The 16,513-nt window shown below is 44.9% G+C and overlaps 1 protein-coding gene across 1 annotated transcript in view; it reads right to left on the bottom strand.

Moving 5' to 3' along the window:
- The window catches only part of ZNF827 (zinc finger protein 827), a gene marked incomplete at its 3' end in the record, with an annotated part of 185,576 nt that overhangs the window by 71,744 nt on the left and 97,319 nt on the right, over nucleotides 1-16,513 (bottom strand). Inside the window, exons 6-7 of the mRNA XM_079697749.1 lie at nucleotides 8,432-8,671; nucleotides 5,930-5,987 (exon numbers count right to left, since the gene is read on the bottom strand). Of these exons, the coding sequence (XP_079553875.1) occupies nucleotides 5,930-5,987; nucleotides 8,432-8,671 (298 nt within the window). The remainder of the gene's footprint in view (nucleotides 1-5,929; nucleotides 5,988-8,431; nucleotides 8,672-16,513) is intronic.

Raw genomic sequence — 16,513 nt, 5'->3', positions numbered from 1 at the left:
CCCCCCTAAACAGAGGTCAACCTTGGAATATTGGAGATATTTCTAGTAACAACCATGGAGACACCCTTGAGAGAAAATCCCAGATTAGAAGAAGCTGGCATCTGAGCCACATGTCACATGTCACCTGTGCATGATCTGTCAAAGGAGGATGTCTACTTACAGAGGCTTACACATTTCTCCCTCGTTCCTGACTGTTCTGAGCTGCACAAACAGATGGAACACAGTTGTAAGCCAGCAGAAATAAAGGTGGGAGAACCCGGGGAAACGAAGAAAAGAAAGGCACAGCCCTCTTCAGATCCTTGAAAAGAAGATTTAAACTCTTCACACTGACACCGTATTAAAGAGTTCCGGAAGCACAGTGTCTCAACTATAACCGTTCAATGTAGAGGTCACGGGTGGGAGGAAAAACGGCAGAGCGTGATACCTACAGGACAATGGCGTATAGAAATAGAGAAAAGTACTGAGGAAGGTTTGTTGTGATAAGAAGGAAGAAACCTCAAATGGCAGCAATGCACAAAGTAGTTTGAGGCTATATGTATTTTAAAAAAAAAAAGATCCACTGTTTAAAGGATGAGTTTTAACTTCTTTGAAAAATGAAAACTCAAAGATAAGTTGAGAAGGATGAACTGCCAGTGAAAAACTCTCCCGTCAACACTTGTGTCAGGGCAGCTACATACAGTGGTGCAGGCTGTGCACTGCACAAAGGTACCTTACTGGGTGGGTGGGGGGGTGGGTACTTAACATCACAAACAAAGATTTACATATTTATTATGACAGTATTCCAGTAAATGGCAGTGTCTTGAGCAAAGGCGCTTTTAAAACTTTTCAATGGCCCACAAACCAGCTTTGACTTCACCAAAAAAGCATTGAATGTCCTAACTGGAGGGATTCCACGAAATTAGTAGCAATTTCCATTTTTTAGAAACAAAATTCTGTGCCTTTAATTTTAACGTTAGAAAATATAAAGGGTAAAGAGACTATAGGGAGAGCTACTCAAAAATCACCAATTTCATTTGCTCTGTTTCCTGTTTATTTTCTTAATTGCTTCCATCTAATCCAGTGTTCTTTATGTGTAATCTTTTACTTCTTAAGGTAATGGAGCATTGTTCTCTTATGCCTTCTAAAAAATGAAAAGGGGAAATTGCACAATTGAAGCAGCACATCACGCTCGTACAAATTTGTGCAATTTCTATTACTGACTCATAAATATTTAAGGACAGGCATCCAAACAATCACACAGGAAAATTCTATATTGGACACTTCCAAGTACGTATGTCTTTTAGTAAACTCGGTAAGTGTCATTATCTAAACCACAGAAAAATAGCCCGCATTTCAAATTCTGAAAATTGGGCAAATTAAATGTTGGTTGGCACAGCATGATATGACTCTACCTTTCTGATTTTCCCACTTCTGCTTTTTGTCTAGTAATGGAGAAAAAAACAATTCAGGTAAATACTTCCTTGCCTTTGGAATAGAGCAAGCCAGGTGTGAGAAGTTTTTCTTATAGGCCTGCAATCTTATAGCCCCATGGATGCTGAATTATTAATGGGGAAGAGAGAGAACAAATAACCAAGAGAGGGTTCTTGGCAGCCATTGTTTGAAGTTCATGGTGTTACACAACATCGAGCATGTCCAATTCACCTGCCAGGAGCTATCTGATTCTTACTCTAGGGTTCCATTTTCCTATTTTGATCTTATCCAGCATCTGGCTGGGTGATGGTCCATGTCAGAAGACGTAGATCTTCTTTTTATTCCATTAAACTTTGGGATCTGGTTATGATGTCATGCCTCATATATTTTCATCTACAAATGATCCTATTAGCTGGTTATCTGCTCCCAGCAGAACCTAGGGTTGTGCTGGGAAAGGAAATCGAAAAATCAAGATTGCATTAGTCCCTTACGCATTCAGTCCTTCTGTTCTCATGGGTTTGGGCGGACCTTCTCCCCATCTCATTTGTCAGGTAGAATGGCATTAAGAATGCCACAGGCTATCTCAAAGGGGACGCACAGACTTCTTTACACTTAGGTTGAATTTTCTAGACTCTAAGGTTCAACAGGCAGAAGAACTGCTGTTTAGCATTTACAGTGAAGCTCCAGCTGAAGGACTGATTCAGTGGAGGTGCTCCTAGGAGGGCACAGACAAGGGTGGAAGCAGGGGTAAGGTCAAGGCATTGGTGAGCAGGACCAGATGATCCAATCATCCCGGCTGCTAAGTAGATTGATTTCTCTGCCTGGCCACATGGGATACCCTGGTGGCTGGTTTTCTCCTTTACTTTTGGGAAGATGATCCTAACTGAAGCAGCTGAGTCTAAGTTGTTAGGATCATTTTTTAAAAAGGCGTTCTCAAACCAGTTCTTCAAATGATGTCTAGGACTTGCTTCAAAATAATCTACGGGGACGAAGAACAAAAGGAAGGGATGGGTGAAACATGAATTGGTCACGAATGGATAATTATTTAAACTCGATCGTGGGTACGTTCTCTGTTCTTGTATCTGTTTGAAATTTTCCATTGTAGGAGTTTTTGAAAAATGACGTCAAGAGCCAATGATCCAGAAACTTGCTAGTTATCAGTTTCAACCCTTTGCTTCACCTAGACCTTCTTTTAAAAAATGGCTAACAAGGAATGCTGTCCAACATCATTTTCTCTTTCCATGTCTCCCCATCTTATAATTGAGGCATTAACAAACAGCAGAATGGCCCATGGACAGCTGTGACGAGGGAGGACTGGATGAGGAGAGGGGTGCCGTCATCAGCCCTCATGGGATGAGGAGTTACCTGTACGCACATCCACGGGCTTCCTGTTGCCTTGGTGCCCGGGCATGGAAACCAGCACCCCCCTATCTCATTGGTAAGCACACATCGGAACTGCCGGAGACAGAGCGTTTCACACTTGGGTTGCTACACTTTTTCTTCATTCTTGTGTTTGGCGTGAGAGTCAAGATTAATAATGATTAACAACAGTGGGGAAAGTTGTGGGTTGATAAAGAACAGAGAGAGAATCGGAGAGAATCAGTTTCTCTTCTCGGCGTTGCACGTCTCTTTTCTCCTCTGGTTCCCCTGGATCTCCAGACCCCAGAGGCAGATCTCACTGAGTGGAAGGGCTCAGGCACCCATCAGCATTTGGAAGTGCCTGATCTCAATACTGCGCTGAGGCCGGCGTCCAAGGCTGCCTTTCACAAGTCAACTATCTTGAATGTGCCCAGCAACTCTGAAACATGGACAATTCCGAACTTTGATGCCCATGATGAGCCATCACTCTGGACAGGCAGCTTCTTCCAGGAAATCAAACGTGGGAAATCTGATAACTAACCAAACATCCCACTAAGTACTTAAAAAATCTGGAGGGATGGGAAGTTGGAGGCTCGATGTAAATCTTTCTGGAAAGTATCACAGATCATACCCTAAAACATAACCCCAGTAGCGGACCTTGTGCAGACCTCTTCCGAAAATAAGAGTTTCTTCCAAAACGGGAATCAAAAAAGAAGAGGGTTGGCGTTTTTTTCCCCTTATTTCTGCTATCGGTTAACTCAGGTTAAAGAGGATTTCTTGGCAAAGGCAGCCTGATTCTATTCCACCTGAAGTAATGAGGTGAGAAGGTAAAAAGAGATCTCTTTGAGGAGAGGCTAAATTGGGCAAGTTGCCTACTCAAAGGAAAAATAAAAACACACCAAGGATTTTGTAGAAGAACAAGAAACCAAGAAACCTACAACACTGATTTCTGAACACCACATTGTAGGGGTGGGGAAGCTCATAGGAAGCACCTCTTGTTTTGCTTTGGGCAAAAGATCTGATTTGGATCTCTTCTTACGCATAATCTCCCAGCAACCGGAGAATTTAAGGATTGCTTCGTTTTTTGCCAAATGGCTAAAAAAAAAAACCCCTCTCTTCTATCCTGTAATTATGCTTCAGCTCCAGCCAAGGCATCCGAGGCTAGGAGGTATTGTACATTTCACTTGTTTGGGGCTAGTTCAAACCTCCTCTTACCTCATCCCAGAGAACACCTGAAAAGCATAATAACAGGGTCTCGCAACACACCTTTCTGCTAGGTAAATATTATCATGTCATCTTAAAGAGCCGGCAGAAAGCCTCCATAGGAGCTGGGGCTGGGGTCCTGCCCAGATCCCCTTTTTCACACTGGTGCACTCACCCCGCATCCCCAGGGGTGCCGGCTGCTCGTAGTGAGAACTGCCCTCACCGTTGGAGTCCCCCTCACCTGGTGGGCTACACATCCCCTGAGGAAGTTAGTGCATACTGAGGGGGGACCAAGAGCTGGCCCCCTTACCTCAAGGCAGGATTTACTCTGTGGTGCAATTCATGCTCCAGAATTCTCTGCGGGAGACAACGGGCCCTAGAATCCTTGCTCAGCTCCCCTGCGCTCTCCAGCCTCATCGCATCCCTGCAGGTCCCTCTGAGAGCACGCCCTCAATAACACACCCGCACAGGGATCCCTGCCTCGGGCTCTGCTTCTAGGGAACCTGACCTGTGACACTTCAGGAAGCCTAGGGAAGCAACTTAAAATGGACACCTCTTATTTTTAATCTGCCGTCTTTCGATGTCTACCAATCTGGCCCATTTCATGTGTTTAGACTCATGAACATAAGCATAGATACAAAAAAAAAAAAAAAAAAGCCTTAGGATTACATGGAGAAGGCAGGCTGGACTCTATAGTAGCTCACATCTCCTATTTGGGCATCCAACTGAACAGACAAAGTCCCCTCTCCATCCCCCAGACCCCTTTCCCAACACAACGCACAGACCAGATAGAAAGACTCATTTCCCATCTGCGTACTTATACACGGAGGCAAGCCTAACCCCATGCTTGGGTTGGAGTCAGATTCTGCCCCTAATACTATATAAACCCTGTGCGAAGCAAGCTGACTCTGTTTTAATGACTGTTTAATATTCGATAGCCCCAAATTCCGATTCACAGAGTTAAAAAGAAGCAAAAACTCGCGTTAAGGTTCAAATGAACACCGTTCATGTGCCCGGTGATGGTCCGAGGTCGACTCATATCACATCCAAAGGAAAAACACTTGATCTTCCGTCACAAGAATTAAATCACAAAACCAATCAACGGCTCCCAGGAGGAAGAATCTAAGTTTGCTCAGGAAAGTAAAGTTCCTTGACTTAAAGCCTGCCGAGGGGGAGACTGCCTCTCCCCTGAGCTCCCTTTCCACAGAGGTGGGTCTGCGCTTGTTGGCACCTGCCCGCAACAGTTCAGGTCTGGGTGGTTACGAGCCTCAGGATGGGTGGCAGCGCTGGCTGGTCCCCTTTTCCTTTCAGACGGCAGACTGGTGGGCAGCCCGCCCTGGCTGACCTTGTCTTAAACTGCCTTTGGCAAATGGAAAGCTTCCTCAACCTACAGTTGTTGGTGATGTCAGTTTTCCTGCAGTTTCTGAAAGCATTGTCTTTCTTCTGCTTTTTACATTTTTGCCCTTCTAACAGTGCAGTGAGTTAAAAAGCTGGGATGTCCCTGGTGACACGTTATCAGTCCACAGCTGCAAAGCTACTTAGGAACACAGTTCAACCTCGGTATACCCACCGACTGAGGCTTTTCCTGAGATACAGACCCAGCTCCCAAATACAGCCCTGACACCCACTTCAACTCTCCGTCAGGAAACTTCTGCCAAGAGGATAATATTATCTACTTCACACAATCATTGTAAGGAATAAAAAAATAATAGCATAAGGAAAACTCTCCAGCAAAGTGACACATTTAGACGTTTAATAACTATGAATGGCCTTCCCCCTTGGTGTCCTTTGCGTTTTGTGTTGTTTCCACCAACCAAAGTTCAAACACAAAAGGATGATAAAGGGGTGACTTTTGAACCCAGTGGGAGAGGATGGTTTGGGGAATGTCGCTCAAACTGTGACGTGGGCCTCACGGCCCCCAGAGGGAGTGTTCCGAGGGGACTCCACAGTGGCCTACCTGGTGGTCGTCCGGATGGTGTTTTCTTTCGTGTGAGTGTGCTCTTTGCTCACCTTCTCTGTAAAGAGAAAGGATGAAACAGACACCTCTTAGGTTGTTCTGACTCGATCTGTGTGTTTAAGGCTGAAGCAGAAACATCCTCCACATTCCTCTTTCTCTGTTGTGGTTTTCTTTTGGTTTCTTTTTTAAACATTCAAACCCTTCCTGTCTTAGTGGTAAAGACAGGCAACAAAAGCATGTCGATAGCATCCACCAAAACAGTTGATTAAAAACCAATCAAAGGGAAAGAGTTACTAACAAAGTACAACTGTGTTGTCTGATTTTCATCAGGCCTCCGTAAGTACATGTACACACACACACACACACACACACAGATGTGCATAAAGATAGTTATTTCTCTTATATTTTTCCCCAGCTGAAAATGTCTGCTTTTCTCTGATTCAGCATGAAAACTGCAGTTGTTGCAACTGTTCCGCTTCTGACTTGGATGACAACCTTTAAGCATTCTGTATTGTCAGGCCCCTTTGTGAGACGGGATATAAAAACAAACGTAAGACCTCTGGGTGCAAGAGTCATCGAGTGCACATTCTGATAAATGTCACAGGGGACAAAAAATATCATTAGACAAGAGGAGGTAAACTCTCCCTTACGCTGTCTTGAGGTCTGAATCCACCAGCTGTCAGAAATTATTTAATTAGCTTTCAGGAACACAAAAGTTGACCTCCGGTCTTCCCCATCCAGTTCAAATGTGCGGATTCTGCCCTGACTTTCACAGCTCTTGGTGGCTTCTTTTAAGTCTCCAGAGGAAACCTGGCCACCTCTACAAGGGGTTCAGATTTCAGCAGCAGGGCAAGTGAAAAACTCCTAATCTTGCGGATTTGGGGGAAAATTTTAAACAAAGATTTACGCTGTCCCGTGCTTTTTAACACTGGTCTGAAGCTGCTGTGTGCATATTTGCGTGGACAATTCCTTTCTGTCCGTTCAACAGTGACAATGAGGGTGAATTTGGATTCACAGGCAGTGTTCTTTCAGAGAGCAGGAAATCGGGGCTAAATGACTTGCTTGAGGTCACCCAGGCAGTCAGTGACAGCGCCAGGGTGAGAACTCTCAGACACAAAGTTTTTAGCTGATAGTAGACCATGATAATGTACTGCTAGAGACAGAGACTTTTTGAAAAGAATCACACTGGCCTCACTTGTGCAAATTTGAACTGCTATATCATTTTCAAAGTTATATTGTTTTTAGAGATGCTTTCAGCCTGTTTTTTTTTTTTTTTTTTTTTTTTTTTTTTAAAGAAAAGCATCTTGCATGTTTGGAGTTTTTTTGGAACTTGCAAAGATCTATGTGGCCTATTCAAGTTTACTGACTTAACTGTTTCCACCTCTCTGAGCTCTGCACAAACACAGTCCTTGTTTGAGAACTCCGAGGCTGCCATTTTCGGCACCAACTGATAACTTCACAGCTATGGGGGCGTGTCATGAGGCCAATGAGAAGGTGAGCTATCACGATGCCTTGCAGATCCTAGCTTCTTTCCTCTTTTCCGGTATTTTTCTTAGGGGAGAAAAGTCAATACTTAAATAATGAGGCATTTAATGGGTGTTTTAAATCTGTTAGCCATAACAAAACAGAGTTTATCAAATATTAGTAACAAACTCTACCGATGCCTGAATTTCAGTATGTAGCCCAGTGCTTGACCAAGGACAAAGTATCTGTATTTCTATATAAGTCTGAATCTTATATGGGTCTCCTTGATCCACCTCAATCACATTCAAGCAATAACAGCACATTAAATTTGATAAGGACAAAGAGCATGCAGCTCGAATGAGGTGATAAAGGGAACAACTTAGGCTCTAGGACCCTCACCTATTCTATCAAGACACTTAGCTGAGCTAGAATAGGTGATTCCTTAGCTTTTTAATAGGTGATCACTTAGCTGATTCCAAAACGTTGACTTCTGAGTATTTGAAGTAGAAAAAGTTGGTTTACAGGAAATGTTCTACTATGTTATAGCTGGAAAAGGGTCCTCACAGTTTCATCTTTTGCCTTCCCCTTTCCTTGATTTTATTATTTTTTTGGCAAGATACCGTAAAATCTCATTAATTCCGACCACACTAATTTGGAACTCAGTCACTGTTGGAGTAAATTGAAGTTTATCTTTTGCACATTAGGAAAAAAAAAAAAAGGCTGTTAATCAGATCAACTGCCTAAACAAAATTAGAGGTGAGACGTTTAGTCCAGGCAACAGGGATCATTTGCACGGAGTTGAATAGAGTTCTAATTTCAAATGATTCTTAACTATTTACTAAAGAAAGTTTGGCAGGAGTTCTACCTGGCAGCATTTGATGAACTCTTCATTCGAGAGGTGGTATACACGTTAAAGTAACAAAATGGATTTCTGTCTAAAAAATCCTATAATGAAGGTGTTTTTACTTCGTTAGAGTGGCTTTCCCTCTAATTAGTCCCCATTATTGACTTTTTTTTTTTTTCCTCGAGGAAACGTACCTGACAGTTGAAAAAGAAGCTCGGAAGCCATCTTCACAGAGATGTCCTGACTGAAGAGGTTTCTCTCTGGGGGCACTCTGCCTTCTGGCATCTTCTGTAAGGGTTCAGTTTTCTCTCGCCCAATTAAAGTGCTATAGCCAACACTGCGGCTGGGTGATATTGAGGCCTGCGAGTCCTGGATGTCCACCTCCATGGGTTCCTCTTTAATCTTCACCATCTGAGTGTCCTTGTAGCTTTCCGCTGCAAACAGGTGAATGAAGAACAAAAACGCCAGAGTTTCTTAATTCTGAACCAAACCCAGTTTCTAATCACAGAGAGAACTACGAGGCTTGAGTCAGGGTGCAGTTTAGAAGACAGCGCCGTGGCACACTGGAACACAGTTTGAAAAACTTCTACTTTAATCCAGCTGGTTTCCAGAAAAGGAAGGAACCTGAAGCTCAGAGAAATCAGGGGACTTGCCCACGGCCACACAAATGGCAGCAGAACCAGGACTGCTGCTACAGATCTAGAACGAGGTTTCTTGACCAAAGTCTCCCAGTCACTCCCACACACTCCCTCCTCTCTGCCATGATGCTTCCAGGACTTACAGAGAACACGGTGAATATCTGTCCTTGTTTTATAATGTACTGAATTTCAGTGAATCAGTTAAGAGCAAGCATACTCATACTATGATTTTCTCCCTCTATTTGGAAAGCTCTGATCAATGTTTTTTTCTTTCTCTTCTAGGGCACCTAAATAGGGTTGATTCCACTGAGATGTTTACACCTTGCTGGGAGCTAGTAATCCTCAAGACCACCTAGGATGTTAATTGCAGCCCAAGGATGAACACTTAGAAAAACAGCAATCTCACAAGTTATAATAACAGTTCAACTTACTGACTGCTCTGGCTTTAGGTGTGGCTATTGAACGTTTGGTCTTTCGTTTGAAACATACATTTACTTTGCAAGGCTGGAGTGTCTTTATGTTCATATGTTCCTTAGCTAATGAGAGAACATCTTGGAAACAAGGTGGGACAATTAGCCCAGCCATTAATCTGGGTCACTTTAAAATAAGGCCACACTTTCAAATTGGTAAGCATTTATTAGTTATTACTGTGTCCTCAGCATTCTGGAAAACACAAAAACCAAAAAAGGATTTGATAGATAGACAGACAGATAGATAGATAGGTAGATAGATAGGTAGGGTAGTGGGTTGAATCGTGGCCCCCCAAAAAGATATGACTACGTCATAACCCCAGGAACTTGTGAATGTGACCTTATATGGAAAAAAGGTATTTGTAGATGTGACCAAGTTAAGGATCTCAAGATAAGATGATCCTGGATTATCCAGGTGGGCCCTAAATCCAATGACAAGTGTCCATAGAATAGACAGAAGAGGACAAGACACAGACACAGTTGAAAAGGCCACATGAGGACAGAGACCGTGCTGTAAGACTGACTGTCTGTGTCTCGCCTCCAAATTAATATGCTGAAACCTAATCACCAATGTGACTATATTTGGAAGTGGGGCCTTTGGGAGGTGATTAGGTCATGAGGGAAGAGTCCTCAAGGATGGGGGTTTGTGCCCTTATAAAGAAGAGCCCGGACAGCTCCCTCGCCCCTTCCTGCATGTGAGGACACAGTGCAGAGATGCCTGACAATGAACCAGGAAGAGGGCTGTCACCTGACCGTGCTGGCACCCTGACCCTCGACTTCCAGATGCCAGAACTGTGAGAAATACCTCTCTGTTGTTTACAAGCTACCCAGTCTATGATGTTCCGTTACAGCAGCCGGAACGGACGAAGACAGACTGGAGTTTTGCTGCCACAAGCTAAGGATTGCCTGGTGTCACCAGAAGCTAGAAGGAGCAAGGAAAGATTCTCCCCTAGAACCTTCAGATTTCAGACTTCTGGCCCCCGTTTCTGTTGTTTTAAGCTGCGAAGTTTGTGGTAATTTGTGACAGATCGACAGATATAACTATAAGAGGCAACATAAAGCAGGTGCTGATCTTGGGACAGTTAGGAGACATGACAGGGGAAATCTCATTGCTATAAGCTGGGTAATCAGAGAAAGCTACACTCTCCTTGCCAAGTATGAGGCAGGTGAAAGTCAAGTACATGCATACTTTATTGATTTGCAATAAAGAAGACAGTGGAGTGAGTACTTTTAATTAAATGATTCAAATTAATATGGTGCTATCCGTAAGATCTCATGTAAGAAGTGTGCTAATTGTGCTTTTTTTCTTCCTGACATATTACACATGCTTCTCAGAGAAAACGACTTGTTTTTTGTCAGCAACTAAACTGCAGGCAACTGTTATATTTAATTTAGATCCTTTCCCCCTCCCTGTATTCCTGCCAAGCTGTTTTTTTTCTTTTTTCTCTGCATGTCTGTGAAGCTCAGAAAAACCAAGTCCATTGATTCAATCATGCTAAAAAAAAAAAAAAAAGAAAAAGAAGAATATAAAGCTTTCCAAGTTACATGCCTGGCTTCTCTGCCTTTATTTCTAGTCCCTGATTCTTTCTTGAGTACTGATGACACCCCCTGTCCACTTAGGGATTTGGGGACCTGACAGCCATCCTGACCTTCCCTTAGATCACCCATAGGTGCAGTCACCACACACAGTGCCCTCTTTGTGTCCCCTCAAACTACTTAGGATTTGGAAAATAAACAGTGGGGTCAGTGTCACAGGTACATAATGATGTCTCTGAACCTTGCAAGTCATTCCAAGGCCTGAAGACAAACACAAAGTGATACTAGAAAGAGATTCATTTTGTTAAAAAAATAAAAATCTCAACAACATAAAAAGAGCAAAGCTAGAAAGAAGCTCCATTATTTATATCCCCCAAGCCCCCTTTCCCCCAGCTTTGCCCCTGGATTAAAAACCACCTGGCTCCCTGGTGGCACAGTGGTTAAGAATCTGCCTGCCAATGCAGGGAACACGGGTTCGAGCCCTGGTCCGGGAAGATCCCACATGTCACGGAGCAACTAAGCCCGTGCGCCACAACTACTGAGCCTGCGCTCTAGAGCCCGTGAGCCACAACTACTGAGCCCACGTGCCACAACAACTGAAGCCTGCACGCCTAGAGCCTGTGCTCCGCAATGAGACAAGCCACCGCAATGAGAAGCCCGCGCACCGCAAGGAAGATTAGCCCCCGCTCTCCGCAACTAGAGAAAGCCCGCGTGCAGCAACAAAGACCCAACGCAGCCAAAAATTAATTAATTAATTAATTAATTAAAAAAAAAAAACCCACCTGGCTATTTGTGCCACTGTATTTAATGAAATCAGTTTTTAAAAGCTACTTGGGATAATTTCACTTTCCATGAAGTGCTTTCTGCTCTTCCTTATGACAACTCTTGACTTTTCAACAATGCACGAAACACTGATCACTGAGTGAAGTAAGTCAGAAAGAGAAAAACAAATACCATATGCTAACACATATATATGGAATCTAAAAAAAAAAATGGTTCTGAAGAACCTAGGGGCACGACAGGAATAAAGATGCAGACGAAGATAATGGACTTCAGGACATGGGGAGGGGGAAGGGTAAGCTGGGATGAAGTGAGAGAGTGGCATGGACATATATACACTATCAAATGTAAAATCGATAGCTAGTGGGAAGCAGCCCCATAGCACAGTGAGATCAGCTCAGTGCTTTGTGACCACCTAGAGGGGTGGGATAGGGAGGGTGGGAGGGAGATGCAAGAGGGAAGAGATATGGGGATATATGTATATGTATAGCTGATTCACTTTGTTATACAGTAGAAACTAACACACCATTGTAAAGCAATTATACTCCAATAAAGATGTTTAAAAGACCTTTACCATTTGTAATCTACCCGACAGACTGCAGACTCACCGAGAAGACTATTCAAACTGACATCTCAATGGGCAATTGAGACATAATTCAATAAATATTTTTATACTCCTTGCTCTTGTATGCAGTAGCATCATTGCCAAGTGTTTTCTTGACTTATTTTTAAAAGCAGGTTTCTCAACCTCAGTCCTATGGACATTTGAAGCCAGAGACTTCTTTGCTGTGGGAGGCTGTGCTGTGCACTGTAGGGTGTTTAGCACATCCCTGGTCTCTACTCTCTCCATACGAGGAGTGCCAGCCCCCTAGCTGTGACAACGACACGTAACTCCAGACATCGCCAGTGTCCTCTGGAGGGCAAAACCACAGCTGTACAGTTTTTGCCACACTCTTGTTTTCATTCCTTCTCCTCTCTCCGCCCCCATTTAATCAGCATCCAAGGCAAAGCAGAAAGAAGCAGCTCCTCCTAAGTTCCAACCTGGTTGATCACCACCTCAGGCCAGCTGGCCGAGGATGCAGGAGGCAGCTGACTTGGGAACAGAGTTTCTGCTACAGATCCCACTTGGTCCCCAGGCCAGCTCGCTCCCAGTTGCCTGGGGCGTCCTAACATAGCAACGGTTGAATACCTCACTCCACTCACTCTTAGCTTTGACTCCCACGCCACAAATATTAATTCAACTCCAGCAGGCTCTACCGCTACTTCAGGAGAGAACCTGGCACATGGGAAGAGATGAGAGAGTGTTAACAGTGTCTGATGCCTGGGAGGGGGTGTAGGTGACTGTTTACTGCAACGCTTATTTGTATTCTGTAATTTTTCTGTGATGAATATGGATATCTTGTCATTCACCTAAATTTTTTTTTAAATGGAAAACACATACGCCCATAAAAAGATGCTATTTCCTCTTTAGAAGTGTATAGAACAGTGTGCACGTCTGGTAGCATTGGAAGAGTTGGTTCGTGGCTCCAACAAGCCCTATTCAAACTCTGCTTGGCAACAGAAGGGAAAAAAAGCAACAGGAATGCCATAATACTGTTTTCTTTCCTGCCTTCATAAAAACAATATACATTAGCTATCAAACTGGATTATTTCATTCATCAGTCACTCGGCCTTTCTGTAATCTTTTTTCTTTTTTTTTAACATCTTTATTGGAGTGTAACTGCTTTACAATGGTATGTTAGTTTCTGCTTCATAACAAAGTGAATCAGCTATATGTATACATATATCCCCATATCTCCTCCCTCTTGCGTCTCCCTCCCACCCTCCCTATCCCACCCCTCTAGGTGGTCACAAAGCACCGAGCTGATCTCCCTGTGCTTCCCACTAGCTATCTATTTTACGTTTGGTAGTGTATATATGTCCATGCCACTCTCTCACTTCGTCCCAGCTTACCCTTCGCCCTCCCTGTGTCCTTGGGTCCATTATCTACGTCTGTGTCTTTATTCCTGTCCTGCCCCTAGGTGTAGTCTTTTATCAATGTCTACTATGTACTCAGAACTATGATAGATGATTCATGGGATTCAGAGACAAGTAAGACAAGGTTCTTGCCCTCAAGCAGTTTAAATCCAAATGGATGGATGATCAGATAAGTATCAACAGCCCTCTCATACCAGAAGTGAAATTAAAACACAGTGTGGGGGCTTCCCTGGTGGCGCAGTGGTTGAGAGTCCGCCTGCCGATGCAGGGGACACGGGTTCGTGCCCCGGTCCGGGAGGGTCCCACGTGCCGCGGAGCGGCTGGGGCCGCGGGCCATGGCCGCTGAGCCTGCGCATCCGGAGCCTGTGCTCCGCAACGGGAGAGGCCACAACAGTGAGAGGCCCGCGTACCGCAAAAAAAAAAAAAAAAAAAAAAAAACCCACAGTGTGGGAAGAGCAGTCGAGGAAGACCACGAACCACAGCACAAAGGTGGAATTGTATTCAACTGGGGGCGTCCAGGGAACACATATCACACTATCCGTTCGGCTGGAGCGCCCACGTTGAGAGGTGGAGCTGGCTCCTTGGGTAAGCAGGACTCGTGAGGTGTCAACGGAAAAGCAACTCTAGCTCTGTCTGCCGTTATCTCTCTAAACCTGCCTGGTAGGAAAATGTTCCTCGCCTGGTCCTGGGTGAAATCTCAGTCAGGCCCATAACCTGATAATTCTTAGGTAATACAGAGCCTTACAGCCCTTTAAACAGCAGCAGAATGGTCTTGATTCAGAATCTAGAAGGCCCAACCCCACAGGTTAAGCCACAGTTCAGCCTTTCCGCGAAGGTGACCCCAGCTCCTCCCTGGAGGGGCCCACAGGTCGCCTGTGACTGGGGGGAATGGTGGGTTCTGCGCCCTCTCCCGTCTTCTCACATCCTCCCCAGCACTCTAGGTGCCCTCCCTGAACCCACAACTGGAGAAGCAGGAGAAGGGAGGGGAGGCAAAGCTCTTCCCTCGCTGACCCGACCTAGAATGGTTTTACCCTCTTGAGGCAAGCAGGCATTTCTCTCATGGGATTCTCCCATCGGGTCTTTGGAGACCTTTAACTTGGCAGTGATCTCTCCCTGCGCTTCCTTTACCTGGCTGACCGGCCTCTAGCCTGGGCTCACTGATTTCCTCCACCGCCTGTGGGGATCCACCTGTGGGCCTCCATCTCAAGGCGGGCAAGGGTACCATCAACTCTCTAGGCAGCCCCCCCAGACAGCATTTAAGACAACACCCTTGTTGACCCTCCTGTGGGAATCCGGTCCACACCGGGGCCCCCTTATTTGATCACACAAAAAGGGTGAGTTCAGGCCCCATGCAGCCCAGCAGCCACTCTCTTCCACACAGACACCAAGGCAATTTGCCCTCTAGGTTCCCCAGGCTGACGTCAGGCACCAGGCCACCAGGCTCCCAACTGAGGAAAACATGGGACAAACTTCCCGGATGATGTCCCTCAAGCCATGCTCTCTAGATTTGGGATGAGAGACTGGTACCCTTTCCTCCATCCCCAGTATCCTGCAGTGGGGGAATCACAGCCCAGTTCTCTCCAAATATCCCCTTGTCCAATCTTCAATAACCTCTCACTTTTATACTCTCTCCATTTGACCACGAGGTCCAAGAGGTGTGTGTGTGTGTGTGTGTGTGTGTTCAAATATACATAACATAAGATGTATCTTTTTAACCATTTTTAAGCACACTGTTCAGTGGCATTAAGTATATCCACATTGTTGTGCAGCCATCACCATCATCCTTCTCCAGAAGTTTTCATCTTCCCCAACTGAAACTTTACCCATTAAACACTAACTCCCCATTTCCCCCTTCTCTCAGGCTCTGGCAACCATCATTCTACTTTCTGACTCTAGACCAGGAGTTTTCGTATTTTTTTTTCTTCTTTTTTGCGGTACGCAGGCCTCTCACTGTTGTGGCCTCTCCCGTTGCGGAGCACAGGCTCCGGACGCGCAGGCTCAGCGGCCACAGCTCACGGGCCCAGCTGCTCCGGGGCATGTGGGATCTTCCCGGACCGGGGCACGAACCCGTGTCCCCTGCATCGGCAGGCGGACTCTCAACCACTGCGCTACCAGGGAAGCCCCATATTTTTAAAAAAATTCTTCATGCTGTAACCTTGGTGCCGAAGCCAGATCTTCCATTTAACATACTGTTTAACAAAGAGCGTCAGATTATATTCCAGAGAAATTACACTGGAGAGGTAGCTAAGGGCAGAATATGGAAACTAAGATGCTGGGTCCGGAAGCCTGTCCTGAATGGGGAGCCAGCGAGGAGCCAGCCTTTGGGGGGCTTTGCTTGGAGAAGCAGCAAGATCAGATTACATTTCAGAAGGGCAATCTGGCAGGAACACTCGTACGGGATGAAGGGACTGGAGGAAACGGAAACGGGGCCGTTGATGGGGACTTGCAGTAATCCAAGCAACGAGGTGATGAGAGCCTGAACTAAAGGTCATTAGGGTAGAAAAGACTCACAAGATATTCCACAGGTTGAATGCAGAGGCACTGGTGGTGGACCGAATAAGAGTCTGAATCAAGAACGAAGAGACCAATGTGAGAGTAATTGTGAAGAAACTTTGCGTATGGTCTGGACAAGGGAGAGGTGAGATTAAAAGAAAATAACAATTCTCTGACTTTTAAGCCTCTGAGATTTGGAAAATGCTATCAATAAGAGTAGAAAAACAGAAAAGTTCGGTCGGGGAGAAACATGAAGGAAGATTTTCGTATCTATTTTGGCTAAGTATCTGTAATTCCTGCAGGAAGTAGAGGTCGTGATGGCTTAGAGGCAGTAAGAGAAGAATCACTAGTGACAGACAGATTGGAAGTCATCTGAATCCAA

The sequence above is a fragment of the Hyperoodon ampullatus genome, assembly GCF_949752795.1.
Source record: "Hyperoodon ampullatus genome assembly, chromosome: 1".
In the NCBI taxonomy this organism is placed as follows: domain Eukaryota; kingdom Metazoa; phylum Chordata; class Mammalia; order Artiodactyla; family Ziphiidae; genus Hyperoodon; species Hyperoodon ampullatus.
Note: the sequence above shows the minus strand (reverse complement) of the source record. Positions and strands in the feature narration are given on the sequence as shown.